The sequence below is a fragment of the Esox lucius genome, chromosome 23 (genome assembly GCF_011004845.1).
Source record: "Esox lucius isolate fEsoLuc1 chromosome 23, fEsoLuc1.pri, whole genome shotgun sequence".
Classification (NCBI taxonomy): domain Eukaryota; kingdom Metazoa; phylum Chordata; class Actinopteri; order Esociformes; family Esocidae; genus Esox; species Esox lucius.
Genome location: NC_047591.1, coordinates 18,002,351 through 18,023,146, shown reverse-complemented (window position 1 = coordinate 18,023,146; position 20,796 = coordinate 18,002,351). Strand labels below are relative to the sequence as shown.

Below are 20,796 nucleotides of genomic sequence, written 5' to 3'. Positions count from 1 at the left end.
ACTTGTCATTGTCCTGTCATCTACTGTATATTAATGAATCTATTAATAGCTAATCATTTGTTATTGTCAAGAAAGTGATATTTATCTTTCTATTTTAGAGTACAAAACGCGTTCATCAAGCTATTAATGAAATTGTTTTCTAACTGATACAGCCTAGCTACCTGGTTAAGCGACTACTGGAAGTATGAAAGAAATAAGAGGAATTCACCTCTGTTCCAAATTACATCTTGCGTAGCGCATTTATTTTGCCTAGCAAACAGGTCGCCATTTGGACCCGTGTTTCCAACAGATGATGGGTGTCCAGTTGAGGTGGGGCTAACGGTCCCATTGATTGGTGGAATCTGACAGGATTTTGCAGAGGAGTAGTCATCTGATCTGTGTTTTTTATTTTTTATGGACGGATGCCAGGGTTTGTCCATCTATGTGTGTTGCTGTGCCAGCAGTTGATGGAATATGTGTGTGGAATTGGAGCCAAAATGGACAGTTTCCAGACGGAGATGGATCTGTTTTGTCTTCACTGGGAAGATTGTGCATGATGCATAGGGCTCCATTGTGAGTGTGATAAAGGTCTGAGGTACCACTCTTACGTGATGAAATAACCATGCTCCCCAAGTGAGTGCCTGTCACATTAGCTTACCAGGCTAGCAAGGTTGTTTTACACAGGAAACCTGGATCCTAATTAATTTGGTCCGAAAGTCCCTATGTTGAAGTTATTGATCAATTGAGTAAATGTTGTTGCCTCCGGTAGAAATTTCATCCAGGATGTTTGCCTGCCTCCCACTACACATTTATTGTTGCTCCTGGATCCTACTGCAAGCTTTTATTTTCTACCCCAGTTTCTCGTAACAGACCTCGTTGTGTCAGTTAGGCTTTCCAGCTCAGTCGTATATTCCTAATGTCTGTTGGCATAGCCCAAGTGTCTGTTGGCATAGCTCTAGTGTCTGGAGCTCTAGCGTTTGTACGTATAGCTCTTGTCTGTAATTATAGCTCTAGTTTCTGCAACTAATGTCTGTAGGCCCAGATCTAGTGTCTGTAGGTATAGCTCTGACGTCTGTAACTCCAATGTCTGTAGGCATAGCTCTTGGGTCTGCTTTCTTTAGCTCGCATGTCTGTAGATATAGGTCTATTTTCTGTAAATCTATTGTCTGTAGGCAGTTATACCTCTTGTGTCTGTAACTCTAGTGTCTGTAGACGTGACTGGGGTGATGTTCCAAATGGCTCCCTATTCATGCCTGTGTGTGAGGGAGAAATATACCACAGGGTGAAATGACAGTTACCACCGTTCTTCACAAAGTCTTCGCAGGCTAAGAAAGGGATTGTTCGGTGGTATAATTTAAAAGGGTGCTACATTCAAAAGGAGGGCATTTCCCATTTTGTGAACAGTCGACATTGAAGACGGGACATCCGGCATTTGTGCCATTGTCTTGTGTTCTGTTGTTGTTCCATGGACTCGACAACTTTATTGTTACTTGCTGAAACCATAGAATTAGTAATTGGAATGGAAGCAATGTGTTGCAGCAAAAATGGCAGATGTTGCCTGGAGTGAAAAAGAAAAAGCTATTAGAAGCTTTATCAAATGGATAGTTCAGGATTTTAAACCCATTAAATATCTACTAAATCTACCTATGAGTTCCTTCATACTGGACAAAGAGAAATAGAATTGGGAACCACAAGTGCATCTTTTGGCCTCATAGAAAAATCCCGAAGTATTCTTTTAAGGTCGCCGTGGTTACTTGATCTGCCAATAACCACCATGCTAAATCTCCTTTTTATTCCAAGCCTTTTGGTTCATTGTTGCACAAGAACGTGAAGCTTTTGGGGAAGAGAATTATAAATCTGTCTTTACATTTAGTTTTTAGAAAGCTCATATGACACTGGAGAGTAAATCACATTATAACTGAGCTTCTGTCCATTAGGACTTCCTTGCATGCCTGCTACTTAACATTGTTAAATGTGCTCCATGATGTCAAGTTCTGTCGCTGCCTCGACCGTGAACTTGGCCCTATAGATCTAGATTCAAATTGTTAGTACCCCGGTTCTCTTGGTGAAACACTGTAAATTCAGAAGGATTTATTCATAGCTCCTTTGCGTTGCTGGATGCCTGGTGCCTTTTCAAAACGTGGCCTTTTCCTGTAAAAAAAAAAATGTATACAGGTTGACAAAAAAAAAAAAGGAATGACGAATGTATGATCCATGGGAACACTGCGTGGAACCAAAATGCACTGATATAAATGGGTGACCCACATAGTGCCGAAGAATGTTGTGGGACGTCATGATTCGCAGGCTGAGCTCCAGCACTCTTCCACTTCCCAGACGAGCACTTTGGACCAGTCACCAGAACCCGTGTTATGCACAACAAGGCAGTGTCACATGACTTCCTCTGAGCTCCGGAAGGAAAGGAGAATTTATTGGAAGAAAGACGGCATCTGTGGTACACACATATCCGCAAACACACACACACACACACAGAAATATATGTACATACACATATTTGGGCCAAGTTTGGAGTGTGTCTGCTAAGGAGCTCCATTCCAAACCAAACAGCGCTGTAATATACGTATTTGTGAGTTACATTTTCATGGAAGAAGAAACGTTATTGGCATGTGTACATATGATTGATCGTTTGAAAGGAAGAAATGGCTTCGCTAATTATTCTGATGTTTCCTGGTAGTCCTAATGGGAATGAGGCGGCATGCGAAGGAGACCATTTGCCTTGCGCTTTCACATTTAGACTTGGTGCTTTTAATGTATGACTTAGTCTTTAATGTATGACTTAATCTTTAATGTATGAGTTAATCTTTAATGTACATGTTCTTACAGGGCCATTGTGTTTGATGTCTCTGTGTGTGTCTGAAACATTGATTTGGTGATGGCGATGTGAAGTGTGTTGGTAGAACGTAAATTAGACTATATTGTATGCACAAAGACAATCTAAATTATGTTAAACATTTATACTACTAAACACTATTATTTTCCTTTCAAAATGATAAACATATACTGTACACTAACCAGCTGCCATGTGACCATACTAGACACACAATACACGTCTGCCTGGTTTAACTGTGGCCTGGGCAGACACGTAACCGTGGCGTCCCCGTCTCTGCCTGGTTTAACCGTGGCCTGGGCAGACACGTAACCATGGCGTCCCCGTCTCCGCCTGGTTTAACCGTGGCCTGGGCAGACACGTAACCGTGGCGTCCCCGTCTCTGCCTGATTTAACCGTGGCCTGGGCAGACACGTAACCGTGGCGTCCCCGTCTCTGCCTGGTTTAACCGTGGCCTGGGCAGACACGTAACCATGGCGTCCCCGTCTCCGCCTGGTTTAACCGTGGCCTGGGCAGACACGTAACCGTGGCGTCCCCGTCTCTGCCTGGTTTAACCGTGGCCTGGGCAGACACGTAACCGAGGCGTCCCCGTCTCTGCCTGGTTTAACCGTGGCCTGGGCAGACACGTAACCGTGGCGTCCCCGTCTCTGCCTGGTTTAACCGTGGCCTGGGCAGACACGTAACCGAGGCGTCCCCGTCTCTGCCTGGTTTAACCGTGGCCTGGGCAGACACGTAACCGTGGCGTCCCCGTCTCCGCCTGGTTTAACCGTGGCCTGGGCAGACACGTAACCGAGGCGTCCCCGTCTCTGCCTGGTTTAACCGTGGCCTGGGCAGACACGTAACCGTGGCGTCCCCGTCTCTGCCTGGTTTAACCGTGGCCTGGGCAGACACGTAACCGTGGCGTCCCCGTCTCTGCCTGGTTTAACCGTGGCCTGTTATCTACGTAGAATGTTCTATTAAGATGATGCTATCTGATTTGGCGCACTCAAGAAGTGTTTTTTTATGTCAATTCGAGTCGATCTGCAATTTGTTTGATAACCAAACTGAGTTAGTCTTTCTGTTATGGGCGTACTCCAGCCTCATATGTCTACGTCATTGGTCGACATAAGACAGCATGTAAGTGGGGATTGGATGTGAGTCAGAGAGCTAAGCGCATACCACCTAAAGTTAGGAGGGGAAAATGTATAAAAGTTATATGCCTTGTTTACATAAATGAACACAAATGATTCATACGGTAACTGGTCATTAATGCCAAAACTTAAAAAAACATGTAAAAAGCATGAACACTTAAAACACGATATTGTGAGGTAATTTCTAAGTCTTCAATTCTAATTAGCTAGATGGCATTTTAAACTATAAACAAAAACAATCTGAATTGTGTTAAAATTACATTTTTGTATTATTTACATAATTGTTTTTATTATTTACATACATTTTTATTTAACATTATTACATTTTAGTCATTTAGTAGACCTTCTTACACAGAGCGACTCATAGTAAGTGCATATACTTTAAGCTAGGTGAAAACCACACAGTTTAGTAGTAAGTGCATGATAATCAATGAATGACATATCGGCAAAAGTCAGTTCTGGAAAGAAGGACGTACAAATATTAAACATAATAAGCAAAGTTTACTAAAGACAACAGAGGTTGTGGCAGTCAAACTATTTTAGCCAAGTTTATGTTAGATTGTAATTAGAATGTATTTTGCTATCTGACATTATCAATTGAGCGGTAATAAAAAAATCTTGTAATCATGTTGGATCAAACTGTATGATAATGTTTTATGCAGGGCTACAGAGAGATACTAGGTCGACAATTAGTGAGGTTGATTGCTACATCTAGAACTGCAACAACAAAACATCTGCAGTCTGGTTGGTGAGGCCGCCTTGTGGTACACGTTCCACATCACATAGTTAAATTGAAATCATTACATTCAATATCTTCACTGTGTTTCTATGCATGCTTAATTAACACCCATATTTACAGAGCACATAGCATATTTTTGTTAGATTAAACAACAAAATAAGCAATGCAATTTCTGACAATGCAATGCATGACTATGTACACCGATCAGCCATAACATTATGAAGTGAATAACACTGATAATCTTGTTATCATGGCACCTGTCATTGGATATATTAGGCAGCAAGGGAACCTTCTGTCCTCAACGTTGATATGTTAGAAGCAAGAAAAATGGGCAAGCTTAAGGATCTGAGCGACTTTGACCAAAGGGCCAAATTGTGATGGCTAAACGACTGGGTGAGAGCATCTCCAAAACTCCTTGTGGAGTGTTCCCGGTCTGCAGTGGTCAGTACCCATCAAAAGTGGTCCAAGGAAGGAAAAGCGGTGAACCGGCGACAGGGTCATGGGCGGCCAAGGCTCATTGATGCACGTGGGGAGTGAAGACTGGCCCATGTGGTCCAATCCAACAGACGAGCTACTGTACCTCAAATTGCTGAAAAGGTTAATTCTGGCACTGATAGAAAGATGTCAGAACACACAGTGCATCACAGTTTGTTGCGTATGGGGCTGCATAGCCGCAGGCCAGTCAGGGTGCCAATGCTGACCTCTGTCGACTGCCGAAAGCGCCTACAAAGGCCACGTGAGCATCAGAACTGGACCACGGAGCAATGGAAGAAGGTGGCCTGGTCTGATGAATCACGTTTTCTTCTAAATCACGTGGATGGCCGGGTTTGTGTGCGACTCTTACCTGGAGAACACATGGCACCAGAATGCACTATGGGAAGGAATCAAGCCGGCGGGGGCAGTGTGATGCATTGGGCAATGTTGGGCAAAATGGTTCAGGAACACAACAACGAGTTCAATCCATCCCATCAAGTCCGATCCATGGAGACCCCACCTCGCAACTTACAGGACTTAAGGGATCTGCTGCTAACGTCTTGGTGTACAGTATTTCGCCTTACCTCCTGATGTGATTCTGGTTTGGCATGTTAGGAAAAACTACAGTATGCATCATGCAGATCTGGCCTTCTAGTCCCAAGGTGTTAACATGCTGAAATGCTTAGGCTCTCACTTTATTTGTTTATTTGCTTGTTGCGACAGAAGTCACCCATCTGCTCATAGTAATGTGTTGCTGTACATATTACATTACTTCACAGAGAAGCGCAGGAATTCGGTGTGAGTTGTCAGGCAACACTGTAGCTTTCATCCTCTAACCTCAGATCTTCACAAGAGATCGGTCATTCAGTCTGGTGTGGGAGTGGGCTGTCTTTTTTGTACCCCACAACCACAATGGAATAGATAAACTCACTGACCCCTTTTTAAACCAGTTTCTCCATCAAAAGCAAAAAGGGCTTTTGTTGGATAAAATCTAAATTTAGACATTTAAGACATCCCGGAGTGTTTCTTTTAATCCAAAAGAACATGTTTTTTATTTTTTGAACTTAAACCTCCCTTGGGCCAGCCCTGGTCTAGGAGGGTAAGTCATTGATTTGTGATTCAGTCTGCGTTCTTCCCTTCTGACACTGGATTACAGGTGGTGTGCTGCACTTGACTGAAGTAAGACAGCTGGGTGGGCTGTAAAGTTGATCCCATACCCCTTAGGCACTTGGATAAATCATCGTTGACGTTTCACCATATTGCTTACCCCAGTTATTTGTTTAGGTTTAGTGTCAGTAAAGCTTTGGTTGTTATATTGTTTGCAGATCTCTTTCTGGTCTTGCTGATTAACTATAATTAACTGCTGGGTTTCAACTATAGCTTGTAGTGAACGTTAATCGAAATGTGCAGTAGGAGGTTATGGTATGTTTATCTGGCTACATTACTAACGAAAATGTTAAACTATCCCTGCTTTTCAATGCTTCTTTCTATGTAATGGTCATTGGCATTACACTGTAATTTACTCAGACATGTTCGTCTAAACTGAAAGAAGTTTCTGTAATTTGTTTGACTTGGCGTGTAGTGTAGGTCAGCAGAGAACATTCACCACACACTGTTTATGTACTTTTTTCAACAGTGATATGCCAAAGCTTAAGCTTCTCGTAAACTGTGTACATAACATGGGATGTTCAACACATTTTCTCCTCCATTTACCTGAGGCAAATCTATGCAGTCAACCCTATTGTGCATCCTGTTGGCCAATCACGTGATTGTTTGGGGCTGGAATACACCTGCAGCAGAAAGGGAGCATGGTTCAAAGGTCTTTGAGGAGAGGAAGCTAGGAGGCTGAAAATGCACAAAAATATCCTATTATGAATTACTTTCCCCATCATGAAGAAAATGTCGGTCACTGTGGTGGACTTTCCAAATTAAAATATAGTGATCATTTTGTTTTAAATTAAATTTAATTAAGTAGTATGAATATTTAGTGTATTTTTTTCTAAATTGGCTAAAACAGAAGCTGTTTGGAGGTTAAATGGGGAAGAGGCAGATTTTTCTAGTCTCCCCGTGGTATGTTGCATGCGAGTATTGTTTATGTGTCCGGAAAGTTATTGCTGTATTCACTGTCACTTCAGGACCAGAGGGCATTATCTATCACTTCATGTCCAGAGGGCGTTATCTGTCACTTCAGGACCAGAGGGCATTATCTGTCACTTCATGTCCAGAGGGCATTATCTGTCACTTCATGTCCAGAGGGCATTATCTGTCACTTCATGTCCAGAGGGCATTATCTGTCACTTCATGTCCAGAGGGCATTATCTGTCACTTCATGTCCAGAGGGCGTTATCTGTCACTTCATGTCCAGAGGGCGTTATCTGTCACTTCATGTCCAGAGGGCGTTATCTGTCACTTCATGTCCAGAGGGCATTATCTGTCACTTCATGTCCAGAGGGCATTATCTGTCACTTCAGGACCACGTGGCATTATCTGTCACTTCAGGACCACGAGGCATTATCTGCCAGTGAAAATAAGTGGATGCTTCTTGTAAATGGGACATTCTAAAGGCAAAAGATAGATTCAAGACGATTCAGTGGATACTATTATTACTACAACCATGTGAAAGTGACAAACAGAGACATTTCCATTTTTGTCCAAAACAATATGCGATGAGATCCTTTGATTTGATGGCCTGCCCGTTTACCATGGATGGCCATTAGACTCACCACTTTTTGCAAATGCTTAGCTTACTTGCAAGGCGATGACATTGTCTACAAGTATGATTGGGAATAGAGTTTTTTTCCTGATAAAATGTGATTATGAAACTTGAGGTACTAGTATCTCAGCTAGTGAGGACTAGCACAGAGGTAAAGCCACTAGGCAAAGACACTAATTAAAGAAACTCCACTGTGCCTCAACAACAGCTGCTGTTTAAAAGGTGACTCATAGTTCTAGGAATATCTCTTTGTCTCTCTCTTTGTCTCTGTCACCTCGGTATCTTGAAGGGGTTCTTGATCAAACGCTCATCAACGCGTCACTGAAACCACAGGTAATAACGCAATGCGTTTCTGTACAGCTACGTCATTCTAGCTGGATTTGGAATCTGTAATTTGTAGAACAAGGTAATCTACTATGACCTGTAGTTCTTAGAAATGTATAAGTGACTGAAATGGTTCTGAACAAAATCCCCCATCTGTTTTTTGGCCCTCTCATGCCATGTTTGACCTCTGACCTACTACATGCAGGTCATGCAAGCCAAACATGGCATGACAAGAAGGACAGACTGTTGCTGGGTGAACGGCTGTTTGTCTATTGGCTGTGCTTATAAATGACGCTCTCTCTGGAGTCTTTTCAGTTTGATGTAGGTGATGTTAATTAATGTTGCTACTGTTCTCTCTTTCCACCTTTTCTCTTTTTCAGCCTTTCTCTGTGATTAGTGAATAGATGAATAAGAGGATGCGTGTTGAATGTATCGTGCGTCATGAGCGGCAGTGACAAAACAGTTTCCCCTTTAAGATTCTCTCTCTGTTGCCCCTCCCTCTCCTTTTCTCCAGTTTGTGGCCTTTGCATCCTTGTTCTTCATCCTGGTCTCCATCACCACCTTCTGCCTGGAGACCCACGAGGCGTTCAACACCATCACCGTCGTCAACAAATCCGAGTCGGTGCTCAACGGCAGCCTGCCGGACCTGGGCCTCGACTACATCATTGAGACGGACCCGGCGCTCACTTATGTGGAGGGTGTCTGCGTGCTCTGGTTCACCCTGGAGTTCATGGTGCGTGTCGTCTTCAGCCCGGACAAGCTGGAGTTCGTCAAAAACCTGCTCAACATCATCGATTTTGTGGCCATCCTGCCCTTCTACCTGGAGGTGGGCCTGAGCGGGCTGTCGTCTAAAGCGGCCAAGGACGTGTTGGGCTTCCTCCGGGTGGTGAGGTTTGTCAGGATCCTGCGTATCTTCAAGCTGACACGCCACTTCGTGGGGCTTCGTGTGCTGGGGCACACCTTGAAGGCCAGCACCAACGAGTTCCTGCTCCTCATCATCTTCCTCGCCCTTGGGGTCCTCATCTTCGCGACCGCGATCTACTATGCCGAGCGCATCGGCGCCAACCCCAACGACCCCACGGCTGGCGAACACACCCTGTTCAAGAACATCCCCATTGGATTCTGGTGGGCCGTGGTCACCATGACCACGCTGGGCTACGGCGACATGTACCCAAAGACGTGGTCGGGCATGCTGGTGGGGGCGTTGTGCGCCCTGGCCGGTGTGCTGACGATAGCCATGCCCGTGCCCGTCATCGTCAATAACTTTGGGATGTACTACTCTCTGGCCATGGCCAAACAGAAGCTGCCCAAGAAGAGGAAGAAGCACATCCCCCAGGCCGCGCAGGGAGGATCGCCCACCTGTGTCAAGGCCGACCACAACACCGCCTGCGACAGCCCTCAGGGCGACCTCTGCCACATGAAGGGGAACAGGGCGCTGGAAAGCAACCGTTTGGGTGAGACCACCAGCCCACCTCTGTTGTAGCACTTAGTGGGAAGATGAACTAGCTCTGAAAACGGAACATGTCTGGATGCTCAAGGGGTTTTTCAAATTGAAACTGCGGTGGAACCCCTGTCAATGATTCTTCAGATAACCATCTGAGAGAAAAAAATGAACCCCAAATGGTTCTTCAGTGGGTTGTTTGAGAAATCAATAGAGTTTAAATTTGAAGAACCCCTAAAGGAGCCCTAATGTTGAGGAGGGACAGGGAAGTCTACTGGTTAGAGCGTCTGTAACCAAAGGATTGCTAGTGAGAAATGTGGAAAGACTATAATTCTTTCCCTGAGAAAGACAGTTGGTGGTGAAAATGAGAATGTTCTCAGTTATACTTACCTGGTGAAATTCACCCTAACAAGGACCTCTGCCTCCCTCTTCATCCATGTCCTCACCTCTGCTGCCCACTACTCTGTCAACACAGATAATATAATACCCTAAATATATATACAGTAAATAAAAACACAATCCTCTATGTACCTTATATTTCTAGAACAGATTCTCCACAATGTCCAGAATCTGCTGTTTTTCTGTTTTGACAGATAATTAATTGCGCCCACCTGGTTTCCCTGATTAGAATGAAACCATGTGAGAACACAATGGCACTGGCTTCCAGGTCCAGGTTTGCGTTTGCGGATTTTGGGGTGTACATGCAATACACGGACAGCGGGGTAAGGAAGAGAAAGGGTACATGGGGGATCTAGTTTCAGATGCAAAATGGATGGTTATTTGATGTCTTTCAAAGGACTGGAAATGTCCTCTGCCCAGAAAGCCACTACTGCCTCTGATGCCCATCAAAGAGTGAGCACTGTTGCCTGGTTTTCACCACTGACTCAGTTTCACTACTGCCACACAGCTGTCCTCGCGTATCCAGGGATGGGCAAATGCTGGAAAAATAATTGATGGGTAGAAGATGGGGGGGCAGTGAAATATTTATTTGCTAATAAAGTTTTGGACAATCACAGAAGCAGCATTTGGCTGTTAGGGATTGTTCATTTATGTACAGTCTGTAGGTGGCTGTGCATTTCCTCCAGGCTTCCAGGCATCTTTAATTCCATCTGACATGTTTGATATTGATGGAAATTAGTGCTGACCCCTGTGTTCTTCAAATCCTGCAATTGCTCAGGGTTTGAACATGCTTTGCAGTTTTTTTTTTGCTTCATCCGAATTTGCCATGTTACCCACACTTATTTAAACAGACCTCATGAGAAGTCAGCATGATTTATTTTTGACTGTGGGTAATTTGAAATGCAATGAAACTACATTCATTGTTGCAATGAAATTATATGCTGAATTACAACTTTACAACATTTTTAGATGTATTAATCTGAGTCCTAAAGTAGCTTTTCCATGATGGTGTGAGTAGTTCTTTGTGAATCATTTTTATATTCTGGCTAGCTCTTTTATAGGCAGACACAATTGTTTAGCGTCTTGTCCATTTCCCCTTTTTACTCCTCTCCTGCTGTGCACCTGGTCCTCATGGCATTTTAGCATGTGCTCTTGATGTAGGAGGCTGTTTGATGTGTGTCCTTATTCGATCCCTCAACCCTGGTTTTCTCGTGTCGCCCCCCCCCTCGGGGTCACCAGTGCTGTCTGCCGACTGCAGTGGAGACAGTGACCTCACCATGTCCCCTAGCACAGAGGAACGGGTCCCCATACGCAGGTCCAGCACTCGGGAGCAGGAACGGAGGAGCGGGGGGACGTGCTTCCTGCTGCCCGCCGATGACTACACCTGCCCTGCAGATAGTAGCATGAGGAGAGCAGGTACGGTCCTACTGCCAAGGCATCAGGAGCCCTGGCGCGTTAGACCCCGCCTTTGTGGAGTTGTTCAGTCCCGTTTTGGTTTTGAAGTGCATGTTGTCGTCTTCCATTGCGCTCATCTGTTGTTTGTTGTCATGTTAAGACCATTCACCACTGCATGTTTGTAACGAAAACATTACACACAAATTTAAGTTTGCCTCAAATGAAGAGGGTTTCAAGGTCACAGCCCTGTCGGTGCCGTAATGATGGCGTGATTAGTGGTGTTGTTCAAACTGAGATGTTATCCCCAGGTCTTATCAGTGTGATTCCATAAGGCAGTCCGGCCTTACGACTGTGTCCAGATTACTAGGGGCCTACCCTTGTGTTGTGAGCTGCGTTCGGATGAACCGTGAAAAGTCTCATTCCTGCGCCTGCCCACGTGTTGAATTCCTCTCAGCAAAGTGCCAGATAAGGGAGACCAAGAGGCCTTTGCCTGCTAATGTAATCCTGCTTGAGGCTACGGAGGGATGTTGCGGCGGCTGTCCTATAGTGTCTCTGTCAAAAGGTCATGTTGCGTGACGACCCAGAATGCCCACCACTGAACCCTATGCTAGAGGTCATCACAAGGTTATCAACCATCCAGAAAGAGATCAGACCGAGTGTGTGATAAGCCTTCTATCTCACAGATTGGCCAACCTCGCAGCGTTTAACGGGGAGCGAAATGCAATTGGATCTCTGTGTCCCGCCCCGAAAGGCATATTAAATGCCACCATTGAAACTACAGAAAACACCGTATTGCTGAATACTAAGCACCACATGTATGAATAACAGGAATAGAGGTCCGTGTTGTATATTAGCTTATGGCCGTGCCTCTCCAGATTGGATGAGTTGGGTAGTCTCAGTACCGCTGGACCCAAGTTCAGTTGACGACCAAATTAATGTAACGCCCTATTGTAAAGTGTCTCAAGAGGACAAAAAAGTGACAATTTGATAGAAAGAGAAATTAACTCTGAGGACTAATAAACGTTTCGGCTTCAAGCGTACTTCACTATCTTAATTCCAGTGCTTTATCTCTGTCATCGTGAGCAGTTAATGTTGTGGTAATCTATTCCGTACTCTAATGAGGAACTCTGTTACGCTACGGCTAATTGCCTCCGATCAGAAGTTAACTGCCTCTCCAGTCGAAGGAAATCTAAATCACATGCGAACACTGGATTTGCCGTAAAGTCTGGCGGTCAGCTCACGTCTGAGGAGGTCGGTGTGTAATTGCAGTATGACAAGGTCACTACCAGGATTGGGGTCAATTCCATTTAAATTCCTGTTCAGTCACATTGGAAATGGAATGGACCCCAACCCTGGGTGCTTGTGTCCAGTAATGCTGTGGCAAAAGGGATGTAACGTCTCTCAGATCTAAAGATCCTTTTCTTAGGCCTCATGCTACTGTCTCCCCCTGAGGGTTTTCCCTTTCAGTCACGCTTTTCTAATTGAATTGACCCGGTAATGTAGCACGCGTCTCTGCTTAAACCTACGCACGTATATGGCCTATGTTTGTAGGTTAGTTTAGGATGTTGACGCCACCTCTGGACTGGTCCACCTTACATTGGGCTTGTTTGTTCGGCGTGACCTGGTTCCCATTGGTCCTGCTGTGAAATGACTCCCACGACATGGGAATACACATATTGAGTTACTGAACAGATCATTTACGTTGTTCTTTTCAGTACAGAGTATTTCCTGCATGTGTTTTCAATGTGTGGCATGTATGGTTTCATTCGGTGCCCTACCGTGAGATTGCCGACGGCTATTTGTCATACTGTTGCCTAAATTAAAGGACATTACTGCCTTCCTCAGCCAATATTCGCAATAATAAATAAAAAATAACATTGCATATTGGTTTAGACTGCCTGTAAGCGTTTTGTTTACGTTTAATGAGCTTGCTCATACTGCCGAAATATAATAAATGTACACCGATCAGCCATAACATTATGACCACCTGCCTAATATTGTGTAGGTCCCCCTTTTGCCACCAAAACAGCCCTGACCCGTCGAGGCATGGACTCCACTAGACCTCTGAAGGTGCACTGTGGTATCTGGCACCAAGATGTAAGCAGCAGATCCTTTAAGTCCTGTAAATTGTGAGGTGGGGCCTCCATGGATTGGACTTGATGGGATGGATTGAACTCGCTGTGTTCCTCAAACCATTCCTGAACCATATTTGTTTTGTGGCAGGGCGCATTATCCTGCTGAAAGAGGCCAATGCCATCAGGGAATACCGTTGCCATGAAAGGGTGCACATGGTCTGCAACAATGCTTAGGTAGGTGGTACATGTCAAAGTAACATCCACATGACTGGCAGGACCCAAGGTTTCCCAGCAGAACATTGCCCAAAGCATCACACTGCCCTTCGTCAGCTTGCCTCCTTCCCATAGTGCATCCTGGTGCCATTTGTTCTCCAGGTAAGCGATGCACATGCACCTGGCCATCCATGTGATGTAAAAGGAAACATCATTCATCAGACCAGGCCACCTTCTTCCATTGCTCCGTGGTCCAGTTCCGAGGCTCACGTGCCCATTGTAGGCGCTTTCAGCAGTGGACAGGGGTCAGCGTGGGCACCCTGACTGGTCTGTGGTTACTCAGCCCCATACGCTACAAACTGTGATGCTCTGTGTGTTCTGACACCTTTCAGAAAATTTGAGCTACCGAAGCATGTCTGTTGGATCGGACCACACGGGCCAGCCTTCGCTCCCCATGTGCATCAATGAGCCATCATTTTCCTTCCTTGGACCACTTTTGATAGGTACTGACCACTGCAGACCGGGAACACCCCCCAAGGATTGCGGTTTTGGAGATGCTCTGACCCAGTCGTCTAGCCATCACAATTTGGCCCTTGTCATAATCGCTCAGTTATGCTTGCCCATTGCTTCTAACATATCAACTTTGAGGACAGAATGCTCACTTGCTGCCTAATAAATCCCACCCACTGACAGGTGCCATGATAACAAGACTATCGGTTTTATTCACTTCACCTGTAAGTGGTCATAATGTTATGGCTGATCGGTGTATGCCGATTTGTGTTCATTAGCTGCCTAGAATTCTACATAATTTTAACTAAATGTCACAGTTGATGAACTTAACAGCACATGGGTGGACCAGGGATGCCTTGACATCATAGGATCAGCAATGGGATGGAATGTGTTTTACGCTTTGGTGTGTGTACTTAACTGTGTTTATATTTGTGTTAAACCTAGAAGTTCAAAATGTCTGTATTACCTCTTGACTGTTTTATGCACGGCATCTTTTAATTGTTGCACCATTATTATGGTATACGTTCAGAAATGATTTAATGGATGCAATATATTTAAAACCGCTCAGATGCAGAGGTTGTGCTCCCATTGAACCCAAACACACACAAAGCCTGCTAGTAAATCACTCTGGGCGGGGGGGGGTTCTTGCTGGTACCAAGTACAGCCCCTCAGGACGGCGCTGTGACATGCCAACAGTCTGCCCCGGCCTGGGGTCGCCTGCTGCCCGTTGCCTAGTCCCGTGCCAACCAAAGGGCGCCCGTATATCATCACTGGCTGTGAAACTGTTCAGCTGTGCCCTCATATCTGCCTTCTCGGTTGGCAGTTGCAGCCGTGCAGCAGCGCTTCATGCATAAGGCATGGGGTCCTTTCTAGTTTTCAGCTCTACACGTCGGCACAGACTGGGGCTGCCCTTTGATCCGCCTGTTCGGCTGCTTCTGAAACGCTTAATCCAATGGAGCCGTTTCCAGTATGGAAATGATGCCACAATTCCATTAGCCTATGTTTTCTTCCTGTCTCGCTGTCATGAGGGGCATGCTGGGTAAAAAACATTCTGTGCGGTTTGTTGGTCTCTCACTGACGGCTGGTCACATAACAGGACTACTGATGGAAATAGTTTGAGTTGAGTTGGCTCCCACCATCGGGCAGGCATAATTTGCTCATCTATATAGGGATGGTGTGATACTGGAACTCGGATATTTAATTACATCATTAGAAAAGCAACATCATTTCCATCAATGTCATTTCCATCCCCATCACTGCCATTGTTCTGATGCTGTGCATTTATTAAATCCACTTGTTTGCATGTCCAGTGTTTTTTATGTTGGCTTTGTCGCAGCGACTTTGTATACACTGTGGTAATGCTAGAGATCATTCATGAAAAGCTGTCTGTCCATTAATTATTCTTAAAAAAATGAACAAACTTGTAAGACATTAAGCAACTGTACTTCAGTGAATCAGAAACACAGTAATGATGCCACCATGTAAAACCTCCATGTTGGAATAACTTTGTGAGCAGTATGAGTAATGAATAGCAAACGTATTTAAAACGCATTCAGTTAAATGTGCCATCTAACCTGTTTCATGGAAAACAACGTTTGTGCATTAATGTACCATGTTACTGTATGTTGCTCTCTCTCACTCCTGTCTCCTGTCTTGTCTCTGCTCACTTGGCTGGCTCGGACTTGGAAAACGTGACCACGTGCCTGTGTTTGTTCATGTCCCGTCCATCCGAAGGCTTTGAGAAATCCCGAAGCTTAAGCAACATAGCGGGCTTGGCTGGTAACGCCCTGAGGCTGTCTCCGGTGACCTCACCCTACGGTTCGCCTTGCCCGTTGAGGCGCTCTCGTTCCCCCATACCGTCCATCCTGTGATGCCTGGCCCAGATGAAGGCTTGCCTTCACACCTACACACTTTACCCCCCCCCCCCCCAAATAAAACACCACACAGATGTCCACTTCATAAGCATTAGCAATTTCTATCATCCAAAGACATGAACTGATTGGTGATTGGCTGAAAGCCATACTTTATCACACCGTATGCTACTACTATGGGGTATATACAGTAGTATGTGGTATATACAGGATATACAGTAGTTCTAATTACATTGGTAACCAGTTTAAAGTACCAATAAGGCATCTCGGCAGGTTGTGGTGTAAGTGCCTGAATACAGCCTTTTGCTGTGACATAATGGTCATATACCACATTTCCTTTTACACAATGGCTTCATTGAGAATACTCTTGAGCTTCCTTACAGTAACTGCAGAACAGCACTGTCTTTGTCCTGACCAACGACAAGTGGAACTGTAGGTCAGGTGACCACCCCTAAAGTTGCTTAGCTCTGGGTCACGTTGAATTGCCATTAGTGCGATATCATTATACTTTTATAAAGGCAATAAAATGCTTATTGAATTGAAAGTAGCAATTCAACAAGAAAAAAAAAACATATAAAATAAGGGACGTTTAGAAATTGCCACATTTATATCATTTGAAAATATGTGCTTCCATGAAAAAGGGAATAAGAAAAAGATGTCACTTTGTTCTAGCTTCACTTGACTGTGACTTTCATCACTTTCTTTTGTGTGGGGAACCCGTCACAGACTAATGCTTTGCCTCACGCGTCCACACCTGTCTCCCTGTCACCCTGTCACCCCCACTTGGCTGGCCCTGGTCATGTCTGCATGCATCATCCTGTGTCATCATCTGCAGGCTGTTGGGAGAGGAGGAGAAAAGAAAGAAAATACAAAAACACTGGATTACAGACCCCCCCCCCCCCACACACACACACAAACACACACACACACATGCGAGTTATGCCTGTTTGCTACAGTTTATTTTCCTTTCCTGTGATACTCTTTAAATGTCAATGTCTGTGTTGCCAAGCTGAAGTGTCTCTGATATTGTTTACTCACAGATAACTGCAAAGAGGTTGTCTTTACTGGTTTCACGCAAGCAGAGAGCAGCATTCTTTAATGGCTGGGGGGAGGCACTGCCCCAGTGGAAAGGTAACCATGTCGTTCTGAATGGCATCCGAGCTGCCTGCTGAACGCTGCTGTTGATCCCTGGCGATCATGTCTGGCTAATGGAGTTTTGTTTGGGTGCGTGTGCAGGAGGGGGTAATTCAACAATTGCAGCCACGGAAATGACACCACGGCCACTGCCGCCATCTCCACATAATGACTTGTGATTTTATACCGACATTTGTGCGTGCACAGACATTAATTTCACATGCACAGTAAAAACACACGTTAGTGGTGCTGGAAACGGTCCCGGCGAACCCCAGCCTTTCTTTTATTAAAAGAAGTTTAATTCATTACTGATGGGAGATTTTATGACACGTGTTAATTGTTACTGATGCTAACAGGTGTGCCGCATGACAGAGGACATTAATGTTGGGCAGTGCACCTCCAGTGTTATGTCTACTTACAGTAAAGTTGCTAAGCAACTAGCACATAGTCAGAGTCATCTCACACTTGCTCAATGCAGAAGCCAGCCTCCCGACCAGCGCTTTGAATATGTCTACAGGAGTAGAATTATTGAATCACCCCCTCCCATTTCAAAACTGGGCACCGATTGAGACTTTGAAATGATTGACTTGCACATTCTTAGAATGTTGTAGATTTGTATATATATATATATCAATATTTACGTATTAATTTACATGAAAAACAAATGTCTGTATATAAAAATAGCATGAACCTGCATGTCGTTCAAAATATAATAATAGATACTATTACAAAGAAAGATGCATTTCTGATATTTAGAGATGTGACCTGCTTTATATTTTGTTCAGCTCTTTCTTTTCCTATTTCACTGACGGCGGGATATAAAGTCATCAGCCAATTAGTGGATTATCAAGAGTTATTGGTGTGTGGATCCTATTGGGTTCAGCAGTGTCACTCAAGGATTTGAACCTACCGAAACCCGGAAAGCCGTGACAGATTGTTGACTGTCAAGTGCCAGGCACCCAATGACTCTGTCTACTCAACAAGAACTGTCTTGGATATATTGGACATCTGGACATGGGATTTGGAATATTCTGAAAATATCGGAATGTTGTATTTTTCCTGGATTCTCACTGTCCTGGATACTGACCAAAGCGGTCTGCTGCCACACACGCGCACACACACACACACACACATGCAAACACACAAAAAAAACATTTAAAAAAAAAGGAATTGTCTTGGATAACAAGACCCAGCTACTTCATATGTATAGGTATTGTATTTGTTAATACAAAAAATATGAAACAGCACATGGGCCATGACGCTGTTCTCTCTCTCTGTCGTCTGTCCTTTAGAAGGCGAGTCAGGTGAACGAGTTGTGCTTTAAGCTCTGTATTAATCACTGGCCATGGGATCCCAACTCGCAATAAGTGTTTTTAGGATGTATACGTTGAAGCCCTTTGTGTTCATAAAATGGAGTGTATTAATATATTAATTCTGCATATACTGTATACAGTATAGAGAGACTTAAATGCGATTAATTAAATAAATGTGACAAAATGGTTTCATCAACATCAAAGCTTTAGTTTCCCTTACAAATTTTGGTGTATTCGATTTCATTGCTCTGGTGTGCGTTTAAATGTGTGTGTTTTAAATGCCAGGGTAAAATCTATACAACACTGTTATTAAGCAGAAAAAATTTAACCAGTATGAAACTCCTTAAACTCTTACTGCCAGTTAACACATATAATGAAGAAGTTGTTCCTAGTTGAGATGTTATCCTTGACAAATATAGCCCAAAAGTCAGATATAATTTGCAATACTCATCCCAAACAAAAAGCACCGTTTCGCACTGTGAATTTAGCTACTTGCAAAAAGAAATTAAAGTACAGTCTATGTAATAGGACAATACTAAAGCACCCCTGCATTGATTTGGTAGTGAGGGTTAATTTTTGGCGATCAGTTATTGGGGGATTACAATACTCATGTTGGGTGTAACCTGAACAGTGAAGCCACAATCTCCTCCATAATTCTTTCTGTGTAGTAAATTGCTGCTTAACTCTTTAAACAGGGGCGCCATTCAGTATCTATTCTTCTATGACAAAAGTGTAATCTTAAAGGTGTTTATTTTTGGAATCCAGAACATGTATTTTTGTGTCTCTTGTAGAGTACATTGCTTGGTTTACTTGTATAAGTTGTGGTAGTCCAATGCTGTGCTTCTTTCAATTATGTCCACAACTGTCAATTGGGGATTTGATCCAGGTTCCTGTTTTGTATGTTTTAGTGTGAGAACAATTCTAGTTCTCTAGTTGTCTGTATTTGTGGAGCCATTTGTTGGCCTTCTGAAGTGCATGCTAAAAATACATTGTCAAATTGTTAAAAAAGAAAAACAAAGACATATCACATTCAAAACAAATCTGTATAGTGTAAAAGTAAATACCATGTGAGAAAATCACATAAACATATTTATCTTTTAAGCCATTGTTGTTTCTTTTCTTCACACAAATGCTTGCTGGTGTTTTCTGCTGGAGATGCTAACACAGAAACTGACCAGTCTGTCTGTCATTCATTTACCATTCAATTGCTTACTGACAGCTCAGTGGATGGGGTGATCTGATGCCAGCACCGATTACCCTGAAGAGTTCCCACCCTGTACCTACATTTTAGTCATTTGACTGACGCTGTTGGCCCAGAGGAACTTCATTATAATTAATTTTTTTGCAGTGGGAAGACCGGGGCTGAATGAGCCGTTTGATAGCCGGGGATGATATGAGGGACACATCAGAACTGTTGCCAGGACACTGGGGCTAACACACCTACAGTTATTATAAGTGGGATCTTTTAGACCAAAATACCAGGTATAGACATTATCCATAAATTACAATGGATTTTATTCCATTAAGCAGCTGCCTTTGTTAGCTGCAGGGAGTGAGCACAGTGTCTGTAGCAAGCTGATCTCTGCTAGCTTGGGAGTTAGCCATAATGTAATAATATACATAGCTAATGTAATTTCCCTAGTCAAAAATGTGGGTGTGGGCAGTGTGGAATTATGATTTCTTTTTGTCATCTTGCTTGCAAGTTGTATCCAGCATTCTCTGGTCATATCTGGTTAGAAGGGCTTTAAAATACATTGGGAACATTAGCAATGCTAGTTGGCGTTGGCTACCAGCAAAATAACCGAACATGCCAAACAGGAATGAAGCTGGTACTGTGCTGCCGCCTTCTGGTTTCAAGCCTTTTAAAACAAAAACGTTTCACAGGAGATCGGCAGTCTGTTCAGCAAGATAATTGGCCGTGGCAAACAAACATAGTTATTGTAAGATAGCTAATTGTCTTTTTAACAAGTGACACTATTTAATCCTATCCACGAAATGAACAATGATCCATTTTCATTCGGCTTACTGTGCCCCCTAGTGTACTCCTTCTCCTATACTGCTATGGCCAATTTTCAACAGTAATGATGGCATCCATTTTTTTTTAATAATGAAATGTGTTTCCTCTCAAATCCGTACTGCCTCTCAGTCTCCAGCTCACGTCCGGCAGCAATTAGCCTACCTCCCCACCGGCCTCTCTGAGACATCCCAACTATCTTTACACCCGTCACCATGGAAACTGGA

At 43.9% G+C, this 20,796-nt stretch overlaps 1 protein-coding gene across 2 annotated transcripts in view; it reads left to right on the top strand.

Moving 5' to 3' along the window:
• kcnc2 (potassium voltage-gated channel, Shaw-related subfamily, member 2) overlaps nt 1-19,615 on the top strand; it is a 51,840-nt gene extending 32,225 nt beyond the window's left edge. The window contains exons 2-6 of one of the 2 annotated variants that reach the window (XM_020042608.3): nt 8,719-9,658; nt 11,284-11,460; nt 15,972-16,055; nt 17,149-17,239; nt 18,028-19,615. In XM_020042608.3, the coding sequence (XP_019898167.2) occupies nt 8,719-9,658; nt 11,284-11,460; nt 15,972-16,055; nt 17,149-17,207 (1,260 nt within the window). In that variant the 3' untranslated portion in view covers nt 17,208-17,239; nt 18,028-19,615. The remainder of the gene's footprint in view (nt 1-8,718; nt 9,659-11,283; nt 11,461-15,971; nt 16,056-17,148; nt 17,240-18,027) is intronic. The other variant, XM_010887278.4, reaches the window with a different exon arrangement.
• Nucleotides 19,616-20,796: the final 1,181 nt, after the last annotated feature.